Consider the following 27,924-nt stretch of genomic DNA (forward strand, 5'->3'; position numbering starts at 1 on the left):
CATTGCGAGTATTTTTTCTAGGGGTTTGGTCCGGAGGCCGGAGGAAGTCTCTTTACGGCGAAGATCAATATCTGAACGGCTGCCTGGACAGTGACAGCAGGAGTATGAACAATGAGGAGAGGCACATGATGGACCTCATGATTTTGACAGGCAGTCCCCCGATCAGCCTTGGGTCTTCCAGTGCAATCCTTTGGAGCCCGACATTTTTTTTTCATTAACCACCGGAAATGACCGAGCTTTTGCACCACCTAACCAAGTCCGGGAAATCTGACGACATTTTTGTACGGCGTCATCATGAACTTCAGCTGGCTTTATACCATGATCAAAATTGGACAGTTCGACAAAGCCCTCTCTCGGATGTGGAGCTGGCCTACAACTACTCGCAGGGAAAAAGAGCTGAAGTTTCTAGCAGCATCCTGCGGGCCATCAAATACAAAGTGATCAATACCCAGGGACCCTCTCAGCTGAATTACAACAGAGGCTACTCCCGGTAGTCAGCTCCTTGCCCAAACTGAGACAGCTTCTTCTAGAGTGTGACAAAGATGGCCCTAAGTATTGTTCTATGTTCCACTTCATTCTGCTATGGACATCACTATAGTCCTGAACGGCTACCTCTGTCCTCCAGCTGCTCTCAGTGACCGAAATCCTACCTACCTTCAATCCAAATGTAGTTATTGTTGCTCTAGAAATGGGTCCATCAGTACCTGGGATATTGAGACCCGCCAAACTCTTAAGGCAAATTACAACTGCTCAGTCAGTTATTTTGGGCATGGAAACTGACGAGCGATGAAAAATACCTTGTGGTGGCCACCACCAAGAACACACTCTTGATTTACGACAATCTAACTCTTGTCTTCTCTCCGAGGTGGAAATTAAAGGCTCAAAGCATAGCGGAATTGGAGTGAGTTCAAGTTTTATAAATGGATTTGCCCTCTCTGTAAACCATGCGCTGTCGTGGTTGGAAGCTAGTAAAGACATTACGGTGATCGATCTACTCTACGGATGGCCACTTCATCAGTTCCACTGTTGGTAATGAAGTCACCTGCGTCCAGTGTTCAGGAGATGGGATGTACGCTTTCTGTGGACAACATCTGAACACGGCATCAATATTTCATTTGGGCAGCGGCGACAAGCTGGCCACGGTGACCTCTGAATTCTCAGGAGGGTTTGTTAAGTTTCTTCTCGTCTTAGATGCAGCCTAAGAGATGGTCATGGTGGACAGTGAAGGGGCCCTCTCTATTTGGAACACGGAGGAAATTGCCCACCCTCAGTTAATGGACGACTTTGATTGCAGGAGGGGGACAGCGAATTTGTCAGCCTTGAACTTGCTGAAAGACCAAAGCGCCATTCTAATCTGCAAGTCTCTCGGGATTGACCTCCTGGACACCAGCATGTGGAAAGTCGCGGAAAAGTTAGAGCAAAAGGCACGAGCGCTTCGTCTCCGCCACATTATCCAAAAATGGAGATTATATCATTGCGTCGATTGAAAACACCTCTGCCATTTTCATTGGAGAAGAGATAGCGGGCAGTGCATAGCGACCTTACAAGAAATCTCAGGGAACATTGTCCGGTTGATGAAGTCAAACCATCACAACATGCTGCTCTCCTTGTCCACCAGCGGGGTCCTTTCAGTATGGGACATCGATATTATCACTGCAATGTCCAATATTGACAAAACTGGCAAGCCGATCCAAAGAATGGTTTTGCCCACCAAGGGGGGAAGCGATTTACACGCTGGATGGATCCGAAGCTATCCATAAATGGAACTTCAGCACGGGGTTCATTGAAGCAATATTTAAGCATGAAAGCTGGTTGAAAACTGTGTCCCTGACTTCCAATGGGAAACTGATGATTACGTCTGATGACAAATGCAGCCAGTACGTGTGGCAAACGGACCTCCGGTGAAAATCTCTTCCGCATCAATGGGCAAAGGATATGCCAACTGTTGATAACCCACAAATGACCAGTTTGTGGTCTCCCTCTGTGAGCAAAACGCATCCAGGGTTTGGAGGCTGTCTACCGGACACGCGTGTGCAAATTCTTGTGGCCTTGCAGAACGCATTTATAACCACGGCAAACACCTTTGGTGGTGGGATGAAAAAGACAAAGTGTTAGTAGTCCAGCCTGGGACTGGTAGCATACCCAGAAGTTTTCTTGCGATGATGGCATCACCATTGGGGATATCAAACTCATCCCCAGATTGTCCGGATATCGTAGTCTTTATAACATCTGCTGAAACCGTGAACATCTACAGTCTTAGCGAGGAAGTCGTCTCTCGGCGTTTACAGCGGCCTAATAATTTCTTGAAAACATTAGAAGATTTTTGAATCAGCGTCCAATGGAAACCTGGGGATTCTCTCTTGTGGGGTATGAGAATATCACATCCTAGATCTTCACAGCTGGCAAACTTCGAGTGGTCCACGCATCAGGTATAATCTGGAGGCAGAGGCTGTCTCAGGACGGACGCTACCTGGTGTACATTTGTTTTCGCATCGTGGGAAGACGACGAGGATAACAGCGCCATCTCTATCTTAATTGTAATGAGGTTGGCGGATGGCAAAAACATCGGGGCCTGCTCGCTCTACAAAACCCCTGCTTTCCTAACTCTTTCCCAGAGACACCTGAACATCATCGTGGGCTTTGACGACGGAAGCATCGCCACATACACCGTGGTGGATCGCGTGGACGCTGCCCTGAAAATCAAAATCGCTACGTCAAACAGCCGGCAGATTTTCAACAATGCCTCTCAAATGATGAAGCCGAAGTGTCACCATTACAGCTTCAAGGCGACCGCCGACTGTATCTGGAGAGAATCGACGGAGGTGTTTGCGAGAGACAGTCCCATCACCGTGGTGGATGTGGAGACCAGCGATGCCACCCCCACCAAAAAACACAACTATTGCTACGATAAAGTGTGCTCCGCCATAGACTGCAGAGTGTTCACTGCTGGCAACTAAGCGTCGAACACGGAGTCCGCTCGCCCTTCTGCACGACGGATATCGCGTTTGTTATTGGGGCATGAGCCGGTTTTTTTTTAAAGAAGCCAATTTAAAAACTAACACAATTCCACGAGGCAAAGAGAAAATATTTGAAGGCGAAGCTTGATCCACAGTGTTTCAAGCAATCGTCCGATGTATTCTGCCGTTTTAAAAAAAAATGGGGTAGGGAAGAAGGCTTTTCAATAAGCAATGATGCTATATTTCATATTGGAATGGGGCAGATCAAGCATTTTTTAAACTAAAAACTAAGAAAAACACCAAAAAAAAAATCCAGCTGACCAGAAGCAATTTTGAATTGATATACCACTTGCAAAAAAAAATAGGTTTTTTTCCTTCAGATGGTGCAATCAGATGTTTACATGTCACCTTGAAAAAGTTTGATGCATTCCATAAACATTTGAAGTAGCAGCTGTTAGAACCCCCCACACACACACACTCATACACACAAAGACATACAAAATACCATATTTTTCGGACGCACTGGAGTACAAGACGCACCAAGGTTTTGAAGAGGCAAATTTAAAAAAAAGTTTTGAGACTCTGCAAACCTTCCAAAAACGGGCCCAGTTTTTTTTTTTTTTTTAAAGGGCATGAATAGCCTTTAGGAGGCTTATAGAGTGCTCCTGGGGGCTGGGGGGGGCAAAACCATGCAAAAAACAGCCCAGTTTTTGCTCATTTCTGCCCTCCCCAGCCCCCAGGAGCTCTCTGAAAGCCTCCTAAAAACTATGTACGGCCATTTTGGTGAAGGAGGCGGGGTTTAAGGAGGCAAAAAATGCTGTATTCAGTGTATAAGTCACACCCAGATTTTCAGCCTCTTTTTTGAGGGAAAAAGGTGCATCTTATACTCCAAAAAATATGGTAATTGTTTAAAAGAAAGCAGCAAAGGGATTTTTTCAGCCAGTGAATAGCCCGAATTCCCCCAGATTCTTCAGTCACGGCCATCCTTTCATGTAAATCTTTTGTCACTTAACTCGGTGCTCTTATACTTCTGATTCATTCTGCTTGGTTTTTTTTCTCTCACTTGGTTCAGGTAGAGAGGAAGGTGATGTAATCTAAAAGCCACCACATAAAGCGTGAAGACATTGTCTTTGAATTAAACAAAATGCCCCAAATTGCAAGCGCTTCAAACGTCGACAAAAAGTTTTCTATTGCAAAAATACAATTTTGACAAAATGGCCGATTTAGATCCTGTAAAGCGGGGGTGTAGAACATGGCTGACTGGAGGATTTGGGAATTGAAGCCCACAAGTCTTAAAGTCGCCAAGGTTGCACACTCCTGCTTTACGGGATCTAGCACGGCTGACTGAGGGATTCTGGGTGTTGAAGTCCACAAGCCTTAAAGTTGCCAAGGTTGGGCCACATGGTAAAGAAAGCAGTTTTGTCTGGTTTTGTGCTGTTTTCTATATCCTTCCCAATGTCTTTCAGTACAACGCTTAAGGCAGAGGTGTCAAACTCAAGCCCAGGGGCCAAATTCGGCCTGCGGGGTGCTTAGATCTGGCCTTGGAAACAGCGGACTGGCCCACAGTGCCTCTGCCAGCAAAAACGGAGCACAGGAAGGTTGCGTGCGGCCCTCCAGAGGGCCATTGCAGCCGAAAACTGAGCTTGTGAGGGCTGTGGGCAGCACTACCAAGCTCCATTTTTGCTGACAGAGGGTTGCAGGAGGCCGTCGCAGCTGAAAATGGAGCTGAGGAGCCCGTTTTCACTGGCAGTGTGCTCAGGCCACCACAGGCGCCCCCTATATGAATGATGTTGAACTGGCCATGCCGGTTCCACCACAAACCGCGTTCGACTAAAGTGCGCTCGACGAAACCGCGTAGCTGACGTCATCACAGCGCGACGAAAAAGCACGCTGTAAACGCTAAAGCTAAAATTAACCCCTAAACCTAAACCTAACCCCCCTAAACCTAAACCTAAACCTAACCCTTAACCTAACCCTAAACCTAACCCTAAACCTAACCCTTAACCTAACGCTAAACCTAATCCTAACCCTTAACCTAACCCTAAACCTAACCCTAACCCTTAACCTAACCCTAACCCTTAACCTAACCCTAAACCTAACCCTAAACCTAACCCTTACCTTAACTTGAATCAGCTTGCTTTCAAAGCGCTATTTAAAGCGCCCTTTTTTCTCCGCGGTCGCTGTTGTCGCCCTGCTGATGACATCAGCGACGTGGTTTAATCGGGCGCGCTTTAGTGGAGCGCGGTTTTGTCGTGCCACGGGCCATGCCTACCCCGGCTTCCCGAGGTCACACACAACCCTGATGCAGCCCTCAATGAAATCGAGTTTGACACCCCTGGCTTAAGGGATAACATTTTTCCCTCAGAAAGGGCATTAGGAACCGTCCATCCCATTCCATTCTCTCTTTTTAACGTAAAAAAAAATCACTCTTATGATCCGTTGTGTTGTAAGAAAGTCTGGCTGATTCTAATCCTTGCAGGAATCAGAACGGGAAGGATTCACACATCCTTCCCGACGCATTTAGTGTCTGCCTTATTGTCATTCCTGTTCTTTCCTGCGCGAAACACGGACGCGAGGACCAAATTACTCGGGGATTCCCTGTGACACGCTCGCCTATGTGCTGAAAAAGAAGCAAACAACAACAACAACAACAATCTGGCTGCCTAAAGGGTTCTTTACTGTTACACTTTGTAATAAATTTCTTACTTCTCTGTACAATATCATACTCTTCACTTCCTGCTTTGGGTTGGCCTTTTTATAAGATTTTATCACTTCGATGCCTGCGAGTATTAGGAAAAATAGGGGTGTAATTCTGATGTTTATTTATTTTTAAGTTCATCTCCTCCTGTTCTCCTACCCTTGCCTTTCCTAACCGAGAGCTCTCTCCAGATAGTCCTTAGAGGAGATGGGATTTGTAGTCCAAAGATATCTAGAAAGCCCTCTATGAATTGGACACGCAGAGCTCAATTAAGATATAAAGTATGTGAGTTTCAGGGAGAGGATCTCAGGGGTGAAATGCTACCGGTTCGGTCTGATTCACCTGAACCGGTAATAAAAAAATGCTACCTGTTCACTCGAACCAATAGTTAAAAAAAAATGCTTTTAAAAAGTTTTTTAAAGATTCTGACGATCAGCTGTGTCGCGCAATCATCAAACCTTTTAAAAACCTTTTTAAACATTTTTTTTACTACTGGTTTGGGCAAATAGGTAATTTAAAAAATGCTTTAAAAAGGTTATTAAAAGGTTCTGACGATCAGCTGTGACAATCAGCTCTGCCGCGCAATCATCAGAACATTTTTAAAAACTTTTTAAAGCATTTTTTTTACTACCCATTCGGGCAAATAAGCAGTAAAAAAATGTTTTTAAATGTTTTTTTAAAAGTTCCAACGATCAGCTGTGACAATCAGCTATGCCACGCGATTTATATTCGCTAGAAATCAGGAAATCCTTTCTAGCGACTCTAAATCACGCGGCACAGCGTTTCCCCCCCCCCCCGCTGCTTTCCTACTTACCTTTGCACACTCAGAAAAGGCTTCTTGGCACTTGCGGTGCGCATGTGCGTGAAGTGCGCAAACCACATGAAGCGAACCGGTAGCAAACTTCGGAGCATTTCACACCCTGGGAGGATCCCTCCCATTAATTACAGAAAGTATAAAAGATTTCTAACTGTCTCTGAGTGTAAACAACATGTGTTTGTAGGCCGGTCTTCCATTTTAAAATAAGGGCCACTGGTGTCTCTTCCCAGCTTGTGTGCATTTTATAACAGAAGTAGGTAAAACAGGTGCTTGTTCCAGTTTTGTCAGCCAATATTTGAGGACTCCGAGTATCCTACTTATAAAATCCTCTGGCGCAGAAGCCCTCAGAGAAAATTTGCACAGGGGATGAGGTTACATTTAATCACGGAGGGAATTTGCACATCACTTGCTGGATGGTCAATTTCCTTTTTGACATCAACATGTCATATACAACCTCCTGGGAGAGTGATGTGGTGGCCTAGAGTTAGAACTCTTGCCTGACGGTCAGAAGGCTGTGAGTTCGATCCTAGGTAGTGGCAGATTTCTCTCTCTCTGGGCGCAGTGAGAATATATCTGCTGAACAAAACTCCATATCGGTGACAGGGAAGGGCATCTGGCCATGAAACAGTCTGCTAGCTCAATTCAGATGGCCAGACTCCACCCCACAAGGGATTATAGGGTCGTTAAAAGAAGATGATATACAGCCTCCTGGGAGCCATTTAATCTTGAATTCTCAAATGACGCCAGGCCAACGATGTGCAGTTCATCCAATGGTGAAGAAGTTGCTCTAGGTGGGTTTTGAACTATGAAAATAGCTTCCTAATTAAATTGAAATTTGCAGCGGAGAAATTGGATATTAGAATAGGCGTGCCAGTTGATCAAATGCATTTGTGCTTCAGTTTAATTGAGCTGTTGAGTGCATTTTCTTACAGGTTCTCCCCCCCCCCCCCCGCCCAATCCAATAATGTCATCCATCAACTTGGTTCAGATAGTCCTTGACTTACGACCACAATCATGCCCCCGCATTTGCTAAGTCAGACAGGGACACTCATTTTACGACTTTTCTTGCTGCAGTTGTTAAATGGATCGCTGCCATTGTTAAATTAGAAACACATGGTTAAGTGAATATTCCTGACAATTGTACGCTGTTTACTTATCACAACCCAGCTGTTTCCTGATGAGTCTTAACAATCCAAGCTCCCGTATTAAGCCCAACCTTTAAAACGTCGATAAAACCAATTTAAAAGAGCTGCATATAATTAAGTGACTTGGGGTCCTCAAAATAAATAAATAAATAAATAAATAAACATGCTGTGTCTCACTTTCTGACACATCTCTGCAGGAAATAGATAGATGATAGATAGATAGATAGATAGATAGATAGATAGATAGATAGATAGATAGATAGATAGATAGATAGATGATAGACAGACAGATGATAGACAAATAGACAGATAGAGAGAGAAAGAGAGAAAGGTAGATAAATATGATAGATAGATAGATAGATGATAGATGATAGATAGATAGATAGATAGATAGATAGACATAGATAGATAGATAGATAGATAGATAGATAGATAGAGATAGATAGACAGAGACAGACAGACAGACAGATAGATAATAGATAGATGATGATGATAGGTAGGTAGGTAGGTAAAGGTTCCCCTCGCACATATGTGCTAGTCGTTCCTGACTCTAGGGGGCGGTGCTCATCTCCATTTCAAAGCCAAAGAGCCAGCGCTGTCCGAAGACGTCTCTGTGATCATATGGCCAGCATGACTAAATGCCGAAGGCGCACGGAACGCTGTTACCTTCCCATCAAAGGTGGTCCCTATTTTTCTACTTGCATTTTTTACATGCTTTCGAACTGCTAGGTTGGCAGAAGCTGGGACAAGTCACGGGAGCTCAGTCCGTTATGCACCACTAGGGCTTTGGACTGCTGACCTGCCGACCTTTCTGATTGACAAGGTTAGTGTCTTAGCCACTGAGCCATTGTGTGATAGATAGATAGATAGATAGATAGATAGATAGATAGATAGATAGATAGATAGATAGATAGATAGATAGATAGTGTCTGAGCTTTCCGGAGGAGGAGGAGGGGGAGGAGGAGATGGTGGTGCTCCCACACCTTGGTTGTTTTCTTGCAGGCGTTTCATTGACCCAACTACACAACATCCCTAGTGTAGAAGGGAATTGGTTCATCTCCATTTATATACAAGTGGTTTACTCTCTTCGTGTTGATGGAACTGTTCTTGATGGTTCCTTGATTAAGCTGTTGCTTACTAATTGATTATTTCTTTAGTATTAATTTTGGTATTAATCTCTGCCTATCTGATAATCTCTCCTTCCTTAATCAAGGAACCACCAAGAAGACTCCCACCAATACTGACCGGGCAACCCACTGGTATACAAACAGAGAACAAACCCCACTCCCTTCTTGCGCTGATGATGTTACCTAGTTGGGTCATGAAACGTCCCTGCAAGAAAACAACCAAGATCTGACAGCACCAAGAATCCCAGACTCCTCCCCCTCCCCCCTGAAAATTCCACTCCCTTCTAGCACTGATGATATTCCCTAGTTGGGTCGTGAAACGTCCCTGCAAGAAAACAACCAAGATGTGGGAGCATCAAGGATCCCACAGTCCTCCCCTTCCTCCTCCTCCTCTCTTCCTCTTCTTCCTCCTCCTCCTCTCCTTCCTTTCTTCTCCTCCTTCCTGAACATTCCACTCCCTTCTAGCACTGATGATACTACCTAGTTGGGTAATAAACGTCTGCCAGAAAGCCACCAAGCTTAGACACAACCAAGAACCGTCGCAGCTCAATCTACAAATATTCTCTTCTATCTGAGGACTGTCAATACCCTCACCTAATATAGGTAGTCCTCAACATATGACCACAATTGGGCCCAAAATGTATGTTGTCCAGTGACAAATTTGTTGAGTTTTGCCCCATTTTACGACTTTTCTTGTCACATTTCTTAAACGAATCACTGCAGCTGTTAAATTACTGTATTTTTCGGAGTATAAGATGCACCGGAGTATAAGACGCACCAAGGTTTTGAAGAGGCAAATTGAAAAAAAAGTTTTTGCACTCTGCAAACCTCTCAAAAATATGCCATTTTTCATGAAAACGGGCCCTTTAAAAAAAAAAAAAAGAGGCTTGCAGAGCGCTCCTGAGGGGTGGGGGGATAAAACAAGCAAAAAATGCCCCATTTTTTTGCAAAAACGGAGCCATTTTTTGTCCCAAAAAAAAAGGAATGGATAGCCTTTAGGAAGCTTATAGAGTGCCCCTGGGGGTTTTTGCTTATTTCTGCCCTCCCCAGCCCCCAGGAGCTATCTGAAAGCCTCCTAAAGGCTCTGCATGGCCATTTTGGTGAAGGGGGCGGGGTTTTGGGAGGCAAAAAAGCTGTGTTCAGGGTATAAGACACACCCAGATTTTCAGCCTCGTTTTTTGAGGGAAAAAGGCGCGTCTTATACGCCGAAAAATACGGTAGTAACCCCCAGTTGTTAAGCAAACCTGGTTTCCCCGTTGACTTTCTCATCAGAAGGTTGCAAAAAGCGATCCCTTGATCCCGGGGGCACTGCAACCCGTCATAAATGTGAGTCAGTTGTCAAGCCTCCAAAAGTAAATCACATGACCATGGGGATGCTGCAAGGGTTGTGGGTGTTAAAAGTGGCCTTAAGTCACTTTTTGTTGTGGCCCCCAGCGGTCAGCGGAGCTGGCAGCAGAGTCGGACAGTGAGGAGTTTGGGGAGGAACACGGGCCAGTCTTGGAGGCTGAGGAAAGCTCCGACGAGGGCTCTGCTTCGGAGGCTGAGAGGGAGCTAGACAGCAGTGAGGCAGAAGAACAGGTGGAGCCTGTTCCCTGTGTCCGCATGCAGAGCTGCCAGAAGAGAAGAACAACTAAGAAAGCAGGGTCGACTTGGGAGTAAAGCCACACCTTGGAGAGGATTGGCCCCTCCCATAGGAAACAAAAGAGGAGCGAATGGGGAGGGGGCTTTTGCAGGAAACAATTTGTCCCTTCGTCGTTTCAAGAGTGGAAAGTTCTGTTTGTGCCTCTGACTCTGTGCCAAGTTTTGCCTTGCCCTGAGTTTGGAAACTCGTTACCTGGCAGTTCTCTGAGCGAGATAAGGTTCGTGTTGATAAACATTCCTCTGAAAGACTGTTTGCCAAGCCTTGCTGACTGTGAATGAAAGGAATCCACAGTCGTGTAAATAAAAGGGGTGTTGCCGGGACCAAGACTCTGTTTCTCACTTTTTAAGGAAGCCTAGGTCAGAACACACTTTTCAGCGATGTTATAACTTCAAACGGTCACTCAACAAACTGTTGTAAGTCAAGGACTACCTGTATAGATGTCCCGCAACTAAAGCACCTTTCCCTCCACATCCTCTTTCAGGAAGGGTACAGCCATGCGTATGAAGTCAAAGCAAAATGGCTGAAGGTGTTAGGGCCCAGGGGTATTTTATTGTCTGGATTCAGAGGTCGCATTCAGCCGGTTCGGACAGGTTCACTTGAGCCGGTAGTAACAACCTGCAAGTAGGCCCACCCAAGCGCCCCTGCGCTATGCCCTCCTATTTAGGCATGTTTTCAAGCTGCGTGCATGCGTGAGAATCCGCATGCAGGAGCAAAGCGCATGCACAGAAGGCTGTGCACATGTGTGGGAGGGGCACTCTCAAATCTGTGAAGCGGTATGGAAAGTGAATACCACCCATCTGGATTGTGTTCATTGGTGGGATTCAAATAATTTAACAACCGGTTCTCTGCCCTAACGACCAGTTGGGTAGGCGGGACTCAGTGGTCATGTGACCATGTGGGTGTGGCCAACTCAACATCACTCAGGTCGATGGGCGCTTCGCCTTAGCTGTGACAATGTCATAAGGGTTAACCGGAGAGGCAGTTTCTGTAAGCAGGGCAATAAAGATCAGGCTAGAAACAACACCAGAATGTTTCTTTCCTTCCTTCCTTCCTTCCTTCCTTCCTTCCAGGATTAGCCCTGTAAAGTGGAAAAAAAAAAAATGAGATTTCTTCCAACAACCGGTTCTCCGAACTGCTTAGAAGGTTAACAACCGGTTCTCCCGGATAGGTGCGAACCGGCTGAATCCCACCACTGATTGTGTTGATCCATTTCCCTGGTGTCGTATTTTTGTACATGGCAAACCTGGATTGGTTGAGTTTCCAACTCGACCAATCTATGATTTAATGATTTCAGATGAACATGACGAAGGGAAGAGACATCTACATCTCCCTGGTTTCGTGATAGAAATTCTTGCTCTCATCTCTCTCTCTCTGGAGACTGGTAAGTTCTCGGCCGGTAAGACAAACCCAGCACAACATTGGACCGGACCTGGGTTTAACCCGTCGGACTTCCAAAACGGTCTGCATTTTGAACCTCAATGAGCCTTTTTGTACAACTAATAGAGAATGGACTGTGGCATACCATTCTTCTGTGTAAATTACCCCCTCTAGAATATAAAGAATGCCTTTTCTTAAATCGTTTGCAACCAATAGATCAAACTGAATGTTTTTATGTAAACTTTGTATTGTCTGGGGAAGAATTAGCCCCCCCCCCCCCCGGCCGGGTCAAAGATTTATATTTCATAAATGTTTAATTTAGTTACCTTTTGTTACAGGGTTGTTAAATTAGAAATGTATGGCTGTCTTCAACCATATATTTGTCTTGCCTATACATTGTTTGTATGGATAAATAAATATAAACGCCATAATAAAACTAACAGCTTTCTGACGTCATTTTCTCAAAGTTTGCATGCTCCACAAATTTTCCACAAGTAGAGGTAGTAATCCTTGAGAGTGGTGCAGTGGCCTAGAGGTGGAGCTCTCGCCTCCCCATCAGGAGGCTGTGAGTTCAATCCTAGGTAGAGGCAGATATTTCTCTCCCTGAGCACAATGAGAATAGATCTGCTGAACAAAACTCATTGGCGACAGGGAATGGCATCCGGCCAGTAAACACTCAGCTCCATTCAGTTGTCCAAGACTCCACCATGCCAGGGATTGTCAGGTTATTAAAACATGATGATGACAGGTAGTAACCACAATTTCCGTTGCTGACAGTTGTGAAGTGTGTTTTGCCCCATTTCATGCCCTTTCTTGCCACAGTTGCTAAGTGAAGGCGTCATGAAGTGAATCTTCATGAACGACATGGTTTGTTTGTTGTTAAGCGACATGGCAGTTAGACTTATATACCGCTTCATAGGGCTTTCAGCCCTCTCTAAGTTTTAGAGAGTCAGCATATTGCCCCCAACAACAATCCGGGTCCTCATTTTACCCACCTCGGAAGGATGGAAGGCTGAGTCAACCCTGAGCCGGTGAGATTTGAACAGCTGAACTGCAGAACTGCAGTCAGCTGAAGTAGCCTGCAGTGCTGCACTCTAACCACTGCACCACCTCGGCTCTTAGCAGTCTTCCAGTCAATCAGAATAGAGCTGGAAGGGACCTTGGAGCCGTGGTGGGATTCAAATAATTTAACAACCGGTTCTCTGCCCTAATGATTTCTTCCAACAACCAGTTCACCAAACTGCTCAGAAAGTTACCAACCGGTTCTCCCGAAGTGGTGTGAACCGGCTGAATCCCACCACTGCCTTGGAGGTCTTCTAGTCCAGCCTTCTACTCAAGCAGGAGATCCTCCAGTGATGAAGCACCTACAACTTTTGAAGGCAAGTTGGTGAACTGCCCTCACTGTTAGGAAGTTTTGCCTTAATTCCAAATTACTTCTCTCCCTGATTAATTTCCATCCATCGTTTCTTGTCCTGCCCTCGGGTGCTTTGAGGGTACTGGAGAAGCCGTTACAGAGAAGAGGGGAACAACCTATTCTGCAAAGCACCTGAGGACAAAAAGTAGCTTCCTCCATTGGAGGTCTTGGCGATCTAACTTACAACTAAGGAGGAATTTCCTGACAATGAGAACAATCAATCAGTGAAATGACTTGCCTCCAGAAGTTCTGGGTTCTCCATCACTTGAGGCTTTCAAGAAGAGACTGGACAGCCATTTGTCCAGAATCATATAGGATCTCAAGATGTTGGACAAGAACCAGGATGGCGAACCTGTGGCACACAGAGCTATTTGTCAGGGCAGCAAGGCTAGCTTACTTCAGCCTTTTTTTGAGGCCATTTTTCGCCCTCCCCAGGCTCTGGAGGCTTTATAGGAGCCTGGGGAGGGTGAAAACAGCCTCCCACGTTCCCCGGATGCCCTCCGGAGGCTTAAGGAGCTTCCCTGAAGCTTCCGGAGCTCAAAACCAGCCCTACGGGCAAACCAGAAGTTCAGGAACAGACTTCCAGTTTGCTTATAGAGCCGGTTTTAGCCCTCCAGAGTCTTCAGGGACTTTCCATAGGCTTCCCTGAAGGCTCTGGAGGGCAAAAAACGACCCTATGAGCAAACTGGAAGTCCATTCCCAAACTTCTGGTTTGCCGTGGGGCCGGTTTTTTGCACTCCAGAGTCTTCAGCGAAGCTCCTGAAGCTTCCGGAGGGCCCCCCGGGGGGGGGCAGGGGAGGCTATTTTCACCCTCCCCAGGCTCCTATAAAGCTTCTGGAGCCTAGGGAGGGTGAAAAAAGCATGCAAAAAAATGGGGGTCGCACTGGTCGTCATGCAGGCATGCACGCTGGGGTCGCGCATTGCATTATGGTTGTGGCACACCCTCGTATGACACCCCCCCTGCGCTCCCCAACTTTTGGCACGCAAGCCCCAAAAAGGTTCGCCATCACTGGACTAGAAGACCACCAAGGTTCTTTCCATCCCTATTGTTCTAAATTATGAAATCAGAAATTTTTATATTGCTTAACCAGTGTTTCTCTACTTCAGCAAATTTAAGAGGGTGACTTTCATTTCCCAGAGTTCATGGTTGGCTGGGGGGAATTCTGGGAGTCGAAGTCCACCCCTCTTAAAATTGCCAAAGTTTAAGAAACACCCACAAGAAAGGACACAAAAACAGACTTCACAATTGTCTCTCTTAGCATTGGAAATCATGACCTTAAGGACTACTACCTGTCAATAAGAGCCGAGTGGCGCAGTGGGTAGAGTGCAGTACTGCAGGCTACTTCAGCTGACTGCTAGTTCAGCGGTTCAAATCTCACCGGCTCAGGGTTGACTCAGCCTTCCATCCTTCCGAGGTGGGTAAAATGAGGACCCAGATTGTTGGGGACGATATGCTGACTCTCTAAACCGCTTAGAGAGGGTTGAAAGCCCTATGAAGCGGTATATAAGTCTAATTGCTATTGCTATTGCTATCATCATCATAATGAGAGGTGGGTTGCTTCTGGTTCGGTCTGATTCGGCCGAAACCGGTAGTGGTTTTTTGGCCTGAGTCGCAGAACCAGCAGCAACCCAGGCTGGCCACCCCCCAAACCGGTTTTTTGGTCCCATTGCCGACACATTATTTTGTAGTCCGTGCGTGTACACAGTTCACTCTAAATTGTTCTGCGCATACGCAAATATGCTAACCAGTAGTAAAACTGGGAGCAATCCACCTCTGCCCATAAAGCCTTTTGCGGTGGAGTTTGGGCAACTGAATGGAGCTGAGTGTTTACTGGCCGGATGCCTTTCCTGTCACCAATACGGAGTTTTCTTCAGTTAGGTGAACTCTCTCGGGTCCCCGGCGTTGGACTGCACACAAGAGCGCATCCAGAAGTTGTTAGCCATTTGATCTTGAGTTAAAAGGTAAAAGTAACATTACGATTGACCAGTAGATGGAGCAAGTGTGTTGCACACCTATATTTTTTTTTCCACGTCCATCTGATAGTGTTACCAGAATGACAATTAGGGCATTGATGCTCTTTTAGTCATAGGCAGTAGAGAACAAAACCAACAGGGAAACCTCTTGTATCTTCGGTTGGTCGGAGTTTCTCTTGAAGCCCAGAAAAAGAACAGTTTGTGTGTGCGCGTGTGTGTGTGTGTGTGGTGTGTGTGCGTGCGTGTTCCAGCATAACTTTGGAACGCCTCGAGCAATTTCAACCAAACCTGGTACACAGATGACTTACTCTCTGGAGGAAAAAAAGTGGGGGTAAGACACCCCTCACATCCCTTGGGGTGTGCGTTCTGTTAAGATACAGCCTGTTGTGCCTTAAAAGGACTTCTACTGCACAGCGCAGTGGAGTTGCCATGGTAACGGCTTCACAGTACTCCACAAGAATAGAATAGGACTAGGACTAGAGTAAAGTAGAGTAGAGTAGAGTAGAGTAGAGTAGAGTAGAGTAGAGTAGGTAGAGTAGAGTAGGACTGGGACTAAGACTAAGACTAAGAATGGAGTGGAATGGAGTGGAATGCAATGGAACGGAACAGAACAGAACAGAATAGAATAGAATATGGAAAGAATAGAATAAAATAGAATATAATATGGAAAGAATAGAATAGAATATGGAAAGAATAGAATAGAATATGGAAAGAATAGAATAGAATAGAATAGAATAGAATAGAATTCTTTATTGGCCAAGTGTGATTGGAAACACAAGGAATTTGTCTTTGGTGCAGATGCTCTCAGGGTACATCAGGAGAATAAACTGCATTCATCAAGAATAAAAAGATACAACACTTAAGGATAGCCAAGGTTACTAATAAGCTATCAAATTGTACAATTGTATTAGCTCAAAGTCTGCAGAGATTCTCAGCCATCCGGGTCCTGGTTGTCCCAAAGGTGCTTTTTCGGGAGGCAACTGGACTTTTTCTTGGGGTTTTTTTTTTCTTTTGAAGGCGTTTCGCTTCTCCTCCAAGAAGCTTCTTCAGCTCTGAAGAAGCTTCTTGGAGAAGCAAAAACGACTTCAAAAGAAAAAAACCAGAAAGTCCAGTTGCCTCCTGTAAAAAGCGCCTTGGGGACTTCCTTGTGAGTGGCTCAGGTCGGGATCCTGACTCCTGGGTCCTATTCCCCTTCAGGAGCTCCTCCTGGGAGTTTTTTTGGGATGGGGAAGGCGGGGGGGGAGGACAGCATCCCAAATCTACCTGGCAAAAGAGCAAAGCAAGAGAGGCTGTTGATTGACTGATTGATTGATTGTTGTTCTTTTCTAACACACAAACAAACTTGGGACTTCCTTTCATCCTTTGTCGGCTGAGATTCCCCCCACTCCCGGCTCGCTTGCAAGAAAAGAAGGGTCCCGGTTCTCTCCAAAGCGCCGCACTCCAAAACTTTGTAAAACTTTTCTACACACGCACCCCCCCTCCCCACACACACCACACACACACACACACACACAGAGTCTCTCACTCCGGCTTGGTCGTCCACGTGACGCCCGCTGCCCAATGAGGGGCGGTCATTCGGACGGGCTCCTGCGAAAAGATCCAGAGTCGGGGAGAGGGGGAGAGAGAGAGAGACGAAAAGAAGAAAGAGGGAGGGAAAAAAGCGAGAGAGTGGGGGAGAGAGTGGCAGAAATAGAGAAAGAGGGAGGGAGAGAAAGTGAGAGAGAGGGGAGAAGGGGGAAGGAGAAAGTGGGAGAGACACAGAGAGAGAGGCAAAAGAGAGAGAGGGAGGGAGAAAGAGCGAGAAAGTGGGAGAAACAGAGAGTGGGAGAGAGGCAGAAAGAGTGAGAGAGAAAGACGAGGAAGATAGAGAAATTGGGGGAGACAGAGTGGGAGAGAGAGGCAAAAAGAGAGAAAGAGAAAGAGGGAAGGAGAGAGAGGGGAGAAAGTGGGAGGATAGCGAGAGAGGGAGGAGAGAGAGGGGCAGAAAGAGAGAGAAACTGGGAGAGAAACAGACAGAGAGAGGGAGAAAGAAAGAGTGGGGCAAAAGAAAGAAAGAGAGACAGAGAGTGGGAGGGAGAGAGGCAGAAAGAGAGAGAAACTGGGAGAGAGAAAGAGGGAGAGAGGGGGGAGTGGGAGAGATAAAGTGGGAGAGACCGAGAGAGAGGGAGAGAGAGAGAAGAGGAGGGAAAAGTGGGAGAGGCAGAGAGAGGGGGGGAGGGAAAGAGAGGCAGAAACAGAGAGTGTTTGGCGAGAGGCAGAAAGAAAGAGAAAGTGGGAGAAAGAGAGAGAGAGAGAAACTGATTGACTAACCGACTTAGTTCCGGGGATGGCAGACCGAGATCCCAGCCTGCTTCCATTCCGGAACGACCCCGAGGCGACAGGTGAGTTGGCTGCTTCGCCCTGCGCGATTTTTCTTCCCTTGCGCAACTTTTTCTGTCCCGCGGATCACCTGTGCCCTGCTCACCTGGATCTGCGGGAGAATCCGGGATCCTTTCTTCCGAGATCCCTCCTGGCGCCGCGTAGGAGGTGGGGGGGGATTTCACTTTCTCCGAAGTAAGTCGATCTGATTCGGCTCCTGGTCCCTCATTCGAGTCAACAGCCGGCGCAGGTAGGCTGCAGCTGGCAGGAGGCTCGAAAGCCAAGCTCCTCGACTTAGGACTAAAATGGAGCCCAACACTTCCCTTGTTAAGGGAGAGTGTTGTTAAGTGAGCTCTGCCCGTTTTACGACCTTTCTCACTGCGGTGGTCACCGCAAGTCAGGCGGTTGTTAAGGGAACCTAGTTTGAAGATGGATGTGGCTTGCCAGAAAGTGACAGCAGTCGTAAGTAGGAACCAGTGGCCAAGCACCTGGATTCGGTCACACGACCACGGGAAAGCTTCAAAGGTCATAACTGTGAAAACGGTCATATTCCACTTTATTCGTGTTGTTGAAACAGTTTGTAAAAGTTGTAAGGGAACTGTTGCAAATCTAGGACTACCTGTAACAGAGGGACCTTGGAGGTCTTCTAGTCCAACCCCTTGTTCAAGCAGGAGACCCTATACCGTTTCAGATAATGGATCTCCTGGCCAGTGGTGGGTTGCCAATTTGTTACTACCAGTTCTGGCGCCCTCCCGTGTTTGTGAGACGCTTCTGCGCAAGCTTAGAAGCATCCGGGTGGGTGGGCGGAGCCTTCCGCCGCCACTACTACCGGTTGAGCCAATCCAAGCCAAACCAGCAGTAACCCACCTCTAGTCCCTCCGCTTCTTCAAAACCTCCAGTGTTGGAGCACTCACAACTTCTGGTGGCAAGGAGTTCCACTGATTAGTTGGTGCAGAAGACAAGCGGGGCACCTAACATCAACGGCTGATGCACCTTCGAACGTAGGTAGGTTCTGTGCATCACCCCACAACATCTTTTGATCGTCTACATTTAACCACCCATGCCGGAATAATTTCAACTTCTTTGTTCGTTTCTGCGCCTTCTTTTCAAAAACATTTCAGTGGCCCCAACGACTCTCAGAAAGCGTCCTGAGGACCAAGGAGCTGCAAGGAACATAAACCCTTCCATTCTTTAGCCATGTTCCTTGCAGTCCTCTGTGTTTTAATCCTCTTCCTGAGAGTCGCTGAGGTCACATGGAGGTCATCTGATTCCTTCCATTTCTCCACCCTTCGCTCAGAACTGAAGAAGCTTCTTGGATGAGAAGCGAAACCTCTTCAAGGAAATAAAAAACAAAGGAAGGCCAGTGGCCGCTTGAAAAAAGCATCTTTGGGACACACGGCAGGGGTGTGCGTGTGTGTGTGTGTGTGTGTGTGTGTGTAAAACTGTAAAGTTGCCTAGCACTTTAAAAAGATGTGTGATATAGTGGGAACTAGACTGAATCGTGGGAAGACTTTAGGGGAAATTTCCTTTCCATGTGACTTTTCTACTCTACAATCACGACCTCGTTGTCTCCGGCCTACCTCACCAGGTTGTTGGGAACGTTTTAAAAAAAAACGTGGGCTCTCAATATAGCAACTCCTTCGTTGTGGGAGAAGCCGTGGTCCGGTGATTTGACGTAGGGTAGGCGGAGCGGTTATTGAACTTATTCTCGGTTGTTTTCCGCTGACGTCTCCCCAAAGAAAAATGGTTTCTTTCTCCGAGTGAAGCTGGAGATCTATAAACCTCCCCTCTGCAGTTGTATAATGGTGTAACTGGGGTTGCAGCCCGCCTTGGGAGCAGCTGTGTTTGACCGTCCTAAATGTTTATTTTTCTCTCTCCTACGGGCGTTCTAGAGAGTTTGCAACCTTCAAGTCAGAAAGAAAAATGGTAAATGATTACCTGGGAGCTGTATTTGTACTACGAGAACGGGACCGGGGGGGGAGGAAGGAACGTGGAGCCTTTATCGTTGCTGGCGTGCTTAGTAAGGCTCCTGAAGCCTGAAATGTTTTGAAAAGAAGGCGTAGCTTTCTGGAACAAACAAAGAAGTTGAAATTCCGGCACAGGTGGTTAAACGTGAAGATCAAAAGGTTTCTGGGGTGATGCACAGAACCTACCTAGGTTTTGAAGGTACTCAGCTGTTTGATGTTAGGTGTCCCGCGTATTGTTCTTCTGCCAACCGATGGGTTGAATGGGGACAAGCTCCGGGCACGCTGGGATCCCTTGGGGAGAAAGTTGTTACTTTAATATTTTTATCAATTTTATTAATTTTATTAATCAATTTTTTATAATATTTTTTTAATTTTTAATTTTTATAATTATTTTTATAATTTTTATAATTTTTATAATTTTTATAATTTTTATAATTTTTATAATTTTTATAATTTTATATTTTTATAATTTTTATAATTTTTATAATTTTTATAATTATTTTTATAATTTTTATATTTTATAATTTTTATATTTTTTATAATTTTTATAATTTTTATAATTTTATAATTTTTATAATTTTTATAATTTTATAATTTTATAATTATTTATAATTTTATAATTTTTATAATTATTGTTATAATTTTTAATATTTATAATTTTTATATTAATTTTTATAATTTTATAATTACATTTTATAATTAATTTTTATAATTAATTTTTATAATTATTTTATAATTACTTTTTATAATTATTTTTATAATTACTTTTAATAATTACTTTTATAGTTAATTTTATAATTAATTTTATAATTAATTTTATAATTAATTTTTATAATTTTTATAATTGTATAATTAGTTTTTATAATAATTTTATAATTTTTAATTAATTTTATAATTATTATAATTATTTTTATAATTTTTTTACTTTTTATTTTTTTATTTTTATTATTTTTATTTTAGTAATTTTTATTTTTATTTTATTCTATTCTATTTTTATCTTTTTACTTTTATTTATTATTTTATTATTTTATTCTATTAATTTCATTTTGTTTTATTAGTTTATTTTATTATTTTATTTACTTATTTTATTTTACTAGTTTATTATTATATTATCATATTACATTACATTACTATACTATACTATACTATATTATTATTGTACAATTGTACCACAGCGGCCAGTTGTTTCGCCGGATTTGGCATTGGTTACTAGTCGGGCCCCACCCAGGGGCCTAGGACGTCGTAACATATTTTCGTAATATGCGTGCAGATCCAAGCAGTGCGGCTTTTTGCATTTGACTGATGGTGATTTTGTCAATTTTTAACTGTTTTAAATGTAATTCCAGTGCTTTTGGAATAGCACCCAGTGTGCCAATTACCACTGGAATTATCACTGCTGGTTTGTGCCATAGTCGTTGAATTTCGATTTTTAAGTCCTGATATCTTGCGATTTTTTCATGTTCCTTCTCGGCGACCCTGCTATCACCTGGTATTGCGATGTCTATGATTGTGGCCTTATTTTTCTCAACCAGTGTGATGTCTGGTGTATTATGGCCCAGTATTTGTCGGTTTGTATACGGAAATCCCACAAGATCTTGACCATCTGATTTTCGGTGACTTTTTCAGGCTGATGTTCCCACCAGTTTGTTGCTGTTTTAATATTATAATTTTTGCACAAATTCCAATGGATCATTTGTGCTACTGAATTGTGCCGCAATTTATAATCAGTCTGCGCGATTTTTTTACAGCAGCTGAGTATGTGATCAACAGTTTCATCAGCTTCTTTGCAAAGTCTGCATTTGGCATCATCAGAGGATTTTTCGATTTTGGCCTTAATGGCATTTGTGCGGATAGCTTGTTCTTGCGCAGCCACATTAGTGACTCTGTTTCTTTCTTTAATGTACCTGTTGTTAACCATAACCAAGTTTGTTCACTGTCCACTTTATCTTTTATTTTTTCCAGAAATTGGCCATGCAGTGCTTGTTCTGCCAACTCTCCATTCTTGATTTTATCACATCTTTTCTGTATTCTTGTTTCGTCTGTTGGGCCTTCAGTAGATTTTTGTTCTTTACTTCGATTAATAGATGTTCTTGACTTTCTTTTAAATAATCAGCCAGTGCATGTTTTTCTTCTTCAACTGTTTGCTTCACTTGTAATAATCCTCTGCCACCTGATTTTCGGGGCAGGTACAGTCTATCAGTATCACCACGTGGATGTAAACTGTATGCATTGTCATTAGTTTCCTGGTTTTTCGGTCCAAAAGGTCCAAATCAGCTTGTGTCCAGTTAACTATACCAGCTGTGTATCTTATAACTGGTATTGCCCAGGTATTTATGGCCTTGATTGTATTTCCACCATTCAATTTAGATTTCAAAATTTCCTAACTCTGTTGGTGTACTCTCGCCTGACAATGTTTTTACTTCTCCATGCTTGATGTTCCAACTGCAGAATGCCTAAGTATTTGTAGGCTTCATTTTCTTTGCATTTAATTAATTGGCCATTGGGCATTTCAATTCCCTCACATGCAGTGATTTTGCCCCTTTTTATGGATACAATGGCGCATTTTTCCATGCCATTATTATTATTATTATTATATTATTATTATTATTATTATTATTATTATTTTCAAATGCGGTCATTTTCCCTGGCCTCAGAAATTCAAACTTTCCAAGGAAGGAATCCAGTGGAAATGCATTCATGTGTCTTCCTGATGAAGTTGTGTTCAGTGGATGGTAAAGTTTCTGCAAAAAAATCAGCTGTGTGGCTTGCAGGGAGACATCATAACATCTGCCCCAGTTGTTCAGGGAAGTTTCCTAACAGCTGAGGTTGAATGTTTGCTTTGTTTCTCTCCTTGCTTTGACGGTGGAGGTTTCGATGCTCATAGCCCAGCCTGCATACTCAGAAGTCAGGGGTCCTAACAACTGTAGAGTAGAACACACAGAGGTCTTGCTATCTAGATATTAAATCACGGATTAGACAGACTTTTAGCTACACAATTTGGGATGAAGAACCCTTTGAATGGTGTGGCAGTAGGAATGGATTTCCAGAGGGGGAAAAAATGACAGACTAAAGGAACCATTTGCACCACTGGGGACCCTGAGGACGCAGATAAATCTCCAAGTGGCCTCAACGACCTTCTGGAAGGACACAAATGACCAGCTGTCTGCAAGGAATATAAATCCTTCCATTCCCCACTATCCTGTCAGAGCTGAAGAAGCTTCTTGGATGAGAAGTGAAACATCTTCAAAACAAAAAAAATCAACGTCCAGTTGCCCCCTGAAAAAAAATAAAAGCATTTGACTTAAGTGGTGTAGGGGTTTCCTGCCTGAACAAGGGGTTGGACTAGAAGACCTCCAAGGTCCCTTCCAACTCTGTCATTCTGTTATCCTCTAAGTCCGAATGAACCCTGACTTAACACAGCATCCTCACAACAACATCCTTGTGACCTGCTGGGATACTTAACATGAATTTAGCATGCTAAGGCGTTTTCATGGAAACAAGATGCTAATTCACTGGCTCCCTTCCATCCTCCTTTTCTCTTAAGTGGAAATGTGACTTGGGTTTCAACTATATTATAGTCCCAACAAAGGATGCAATATGGAACTCCATATTGTGGAATCAAATTGTTGCCTATGACACATGTACAATCTTTTTACGTGGTCGGTTCACTACGTTGCTCTAACGGGAAGGCAGGAGAATTCACCAGCAGTCCTCATCTGAGCACCACAATTCAGCCCAAAGTTTCTGTCATTAAGTGAGAAAGGGGTTAAGTGAACGTTGCCCTTTTTGGCCACCATTGTTAAGTGAATCGCGGTAGTCGTTAAGTAAGTGAGAGACCGCCTACTGCCAATTACCTCCACTCGACCAATTAGATCCATAGATTAGGCCTCCTCCGAGTTCCATCAGCCGGTCAATGTCGACTGGCAACCACGCGGAGGAGAGCCTTCTCGGTGGCAGCTCCGACCCTATGGAACGAACTCCCCGTGGAGATTCGTACCCTCACCACCCTCCAGACCTTCCGCACGGCCCTTAAAACCTGGCTGTCCCGACAGGCCTGGGGTTAAAGATATTGACCCCACCTGAATTGTATGAATGTTGTGCTTTTAACTATGTATTGTTTTATGTGTTTAACATGGTTTGTCCTCCCTCCCCCTGAACTGTGAGCCGCCCTGAGTCCCCCCAGGGAAAAGGGCGGCATACAAATAAAATATCTATCTATCTATCTATCTATCTATCTATCTATCTATCTATCTATCTATCTATCTAAGTAACCCAATGGTTAACGTAAATCTGGTTTCCAACAGTGTGTGGCGGGAGCCAAAAAAGCCAGCGCAATCCTAAATCGCATTAACAGAAAGATACAATTAAGATCAAGTGAAGTATTAATACTCCTCTACAAAGCCTTAGTAAGACCATACCTAGAGTACTACATCCAGTTTTTGTCACCACACTATAAAAAAAGACTCTAGAAAGAGGACAGGGAAGAGCAACCAAGATGATTAGGGGACTGGAGGCTAAAACATACGATGAACGGTTGCAGGAACTGGGCTTGGCTAGTCTAGGGAAGAGAAGGACCAGGGGAGACAGGAGAGCATCTTCCAATATTTGAGGGGCTGCCACAGAGAAAGAGCTTATTAAGCTATTTTCCAAAGCACTCGAAGGCCAGACAAGGAATAATGGATGGAAACTGGTCAAGGAGAGATTCAACCTAGAAATAAAGAGAATTTTTCTTGACAGTGAGAACAATCAACCCATGGAGCAGAAGTTGCCTTTGGAAGTTATGGGAGCTTCATCCCTGGAGGCTTTCAAGTACAGACTGGACTGCCCTCTATCAGAAATGGCGTAGGGTCTCCTGCTTGGGTGGTAGATTGGACTAGATGACCTACAAGGTCCCTTCCAACCAGAGGTGGGTTCCTGCCAGTTCGCACCTATTTGGTAGAATAGTTGTGTCTAGTTGTTCTGGTGTGCAGTGCCCTATAGCGTCGTTTTGAGGGTAAAGTTGAAACAATTTATGTCCAGGATGCGAGGGGGTGTAAATATTTCACAGCCCTCTTTTTGACCCGTGCAGTGTCCAGGTCCTCAATGGAAGGCAGTTTGGTAGCCACTGTTTTTTCTGCAGATCTAATTATCCGTTGAAGTCCGTGTCTTTCTGTTGGATTGCAGAGCCAAACCAGACAGTTATGGAGGTGCAAATGACAGACTCATAATGACAATGAAGATGCATGTAGGGAAGAGGTGATGGCTCTGATGGACAGGTGCAATAAAAGGAACCTGGTTCTAAATGTTGATTAAAAAGAAGAAGATCGTTGTAGATTTTAGAAAGAGCCAGCACGGTTATACTCACTCAGTATCTAGGATGCAGCTATAGAGGTGATAAATAGTATTAAGTATCCAGGGGTGCAGATAACTAACAATCTGAACTGGTCTCTCCACACATCATCCTGGGTGTGTAAACCAGCATCTGCATTTCCTGCGTCGGATGAGGAAAGCACATATTTCTCCTTCTATCCTGGCCACTTTTTACAAAGGCACAATTGAAAGTCTTTTAACAAACTGCATCCCTGCTTGGTTTGGTGGCCGCACTGCCTCAGATAGAAAGTCCATACAGAGAGTGGTGAGGACAGCGGAGAACATTCTAGGAAGCTCGCTTCCCATTATTCAGGATACTGCTTCTCTAAGCGCTGTGTGCTTAGAGCTCAAAGCTTCGTTAGAGACCCCACACACCTACTGTATGGTCTGTTTCTGTTATTCCCTTTTGGGGGGGGGATTTCGAAATATTTCTAGCTGGACTACCAGATTCTGTACAGCTTTGTCCCTAGGCCGGCCATCTGTTAAACTCTCAAGATTTGTTTCTCTCGCCATGTACATGTACACATGCGAACTAGACTGTGTTGTTTCTCTGTGTCATAATATATGTGGGTATATGCATAATTTTGTGTTTATTTATTTATTTGTCTATTTTGTCATGTTTATGTAGTGTATATTGAAGGTGGTGACCCTCTGAGAGCTGTATGTAACGAAATTTCATTTTAATGTATGCCGATTCGTGTACATTCAAAGTGACTAATAAAGTTATTCTAAGTGTTAAGAAGTGTAAGGCAGCTGGGACCCCCTCCAAAATTTGCTAGCAAGTAAAAAATGTGGACCTATCTGTTCAAAAACAAAAAAATGCAAGTAGAAAATAGGAACCACTTTGGTGGGAATAACAGTGTTCCGTGCCCTTCGGCATTTAGTCATGCCCACATGACCACGGAGACGTCTTCGGACAGCGCTGGTTCTTCGGCTTTGAAACGGAGATGAGCACCGCCCCCTAGAGTCGGGAACAACTCACACAGATGTGCGAGGGGAACCTTTACCTTTTAAGAAATGTCAAAGAGCTGGAGGGGAAAGTCTATGGAGGACGCCTGCAAAATACAGGCCATCTGACAAATTGCATTTCATTTTTTTTTATTTTAATTTGGATTTGGATGTGGATGAAATGAAATTTAATTGTTGTCTGCTTAACCACCTGGGTTAAGCAGGGAACACGCCTCTCCCACAAAAGACAGGTACTTAACTCGTCCGTTCTAAATCCCTACAGAAATCACAATTTAATTAAGCCAACCCAGAGCTCAGCAAACCTCCATGCAAACGCCTCAGAGTTATTTCTGTTTCTGGCACTTTCTAAGCCAGACTGAAAAGTTGTTTGGGGGGGGGGAACTCCACTGAAGAGCATGAATAATTTCCATATTTAAAAGTAATCCTTGATTTAACAACAGTTCATTTAGTGGCTCTCATTTAGAGAGTGTTTTAACAAACACTCTCTGCTTGGTTTGGTGGCCGCCCTGCCTCAGATAGAAAGTCCACACAGAGAGTGGTGAGGACAGTGGAGAACATTCTAGGAAGCTCATTTGAAGTTAAAACAGCACTGAAAAAGCGACTTATGAACTTTTTTTGAACACTTATGATCGTTGCAGCCCCCCTGTGGTCAGTTGATCAAAAATTCAGATGCTTGGCAACTGACTCGTATTTATGACGGTTGCAGTACCCACGTGATCCCCTTTTGCGACCTTCCGACAAGCCAAGTCAAGGGAGAAGCCCGATTCATTTAATGACTAATGTTACTAACTGAACAGCTGCAGTGGTTCACTTAACAACGACTGCGGAATGAAAAGTCATCAGATGGGAGAAAATTCACTTAACAAACGTTTCGCTTCGCAACAAACATTTTGGGTTTCATTGTGGTCGTAAATCAAGGACTATTGGAATTGCCAAAAGAAGTCCATTGATATGGGTATGGTTTTCAGAAATGAAAACCCCTTTTTTTATTCCATTTTCTTCCTTCCAGCCCAATCTGGAACAATCCAGAGGCTGAAACAGAATAATTATTTTGTGAGCCACACGGTAAGGGTGAGGGACTCACCAGGTTTCATACGGTATAGAAACTAATCAAAATATCCATATTTCCTGCATTCAAAGAAATAAATGTTGCAAACGGTTTGCTCCTGTGTGTAATGCAAATTCCGCATCACTACCTTTCTAATGATTTTTCTCGGAGTCACCAAATTTAAGTTTGAGACTTGTATTCCCCCCTTTTTTTCCCCTGTAACTTGCAGGATTAAATTGTGTTGTTGCCACTCCACCCACCCACCCGAGCCCTGTGCCTCCAGGAATTTAATTAGAATGTCTCCCCCCCCCCATTGTTTCATCTCTAATTCTAAGAAAAATGTAACTTGCTATGAAACAATTTCCAGGGAGCTAGGAGAGGTAAAGCGTGACAACGCTAGCTAATGATTTAACGGGGTTTCAGCCAAGATTTATTTAAAAACAAGGCATTGTAAAACATGAAGGCTGGACACTAGGACCGTATATAAAAATTCCACAACTATCGGCTGGAGAATACTGGGAGTTGAAGTCTAACATCTTAAAAGTTGCTAAGTTTGAGAAACGGTTTTCTACTTAGTGGCAGGAATTTGTAAACTTTTTTTTTTAAAGAAATGTGTAGTTGCCTTTCTGTTCCAAGCCTGGATACGTTTGTGAAGGCACCGTGAGCTGCATAAGGAAAGGGAATTTTAAAAAAGTTTGAAAGCGTGATCTGTTCTATTATTATTGCATTCGGATATTTAAAGTCGTTGGCATCATCCTGTAAAGTAAAGGTAAAGATTCCCCTCGCACATCCGTGCTAGTCGTTCTCGATTCTAGGGGGGTGCTCATCTCATTTCAAAGCTGAAGAGCCAGCGCTGTCCGAAGACGTCTCCGTGGTCATGTGGCCGGCATGACTCAACGCCGAAGGCGCACGGAGCGATGTTACCTTCCCATCAAGGTGGTTCCTATTTTTCTACTTGCATTTTTACGTGCTTTCGAACTGCTAAGTTGGCAGAAGCCGGGAGAAGAACGGGAGCTCACTCCGTTATGCGGCGCTAGGGATTTGAACCGCTGAACCTGCGACCTTTCTGATCGGCAAGCTCA

At 44.2% G+C, this 27,924-nt stretch overlaps 2 protein-coding genes across 4 annotated transcripts in view; both read left to right on the top strand.

The window, feature by feature from the left end:
• Positions 1-3,446, top strand: part of NWD2 (NACHT and WD repeat domain containing 2) — a 35,004-nt gene extending 31,558 nt beyond the window's left edge. The window contains 25 exon segments of the mRNA XM_032223675.1: positions 1-132; positions 135-210; positions 212-278; positions 280-348; positions 351-441; positions 444-560; positions 563-589; positions 592-633; positions 636-683; positions 686-726; positions 728-772; positions 774-840; positions 843-1,030; positions 1,032-1,414; positions 1,416-1,504; positions 1,507-1,715; positions 1,717-1,896; positions 1,898-1,957; positions 1,959-2,038; positions 2,040-2,108; positions 2,110-2,194; positions 2,196-2,321; positions 2,323-2,400; positions 2,402-2,491; positions 2,493-3,446. Of these exon segments, the coding sequence (XP_032079566.1) occupies positions 1-132; positions 135-210; positions 212-278; positions 280-348; positions 351-441; positions 444-560; positions 563-589; positions 592-633; positions 636-683; positions 686-726; positions 728-772; positions 774-840; positions 843-1,030; positions 1,032-1,414; positions 1,416-1,504; positions 1,507-1,715; positions 1,717-1,896; positions 1,898-1,957; positions 1,959-2,038; positions 2,040-2,108; positions 2,110-2,194; positions 2,196-2,321; positions 2,323-2,400; positions 2,402-2,491; positions 2,493-2,957 (2,924 nt within the window). The 3' untranslated portion in view covers positions 2,958-3,446.
• Positions 3,447-17,375: 13,929 nt separating this feature from the next.
• Positions 17,376-27,924, top strand: part of C9H4orf19 (chromosome 9 C4orf19 homolog) — a 44,115-nt gene continuing 33,566 nt past the window's right edge. For 2 of the 3 annotated variants that reach the window (XM_032224587.1, XM_032224586.1), the window contains exon 1: positions 17,376-17,532. The gene's annotated coding sequence lies outside the window, so the exon portion shown is untranslated. Of the gene's footprint in view, positions 17,533-19,654; positions 19,676-27,924 lie in introns of those variants that run through there. The other variant, XM_032224588.1, reaches the window with a different exon arrangement.

This window comes from Thamnophis elegans, chromosome 9, assembly GCF_009769535.1.
Source record: "Thamnophis elegans isolate rThaEle1 chromosome 9, rThaEle1.pri, whole genome shotgun sequence".
NCBI lineage: Eukaryota > Metazoa > Chordata > Lepidosauria > Squamata > Colubridae > Thamnophis > Thamnophis elegans.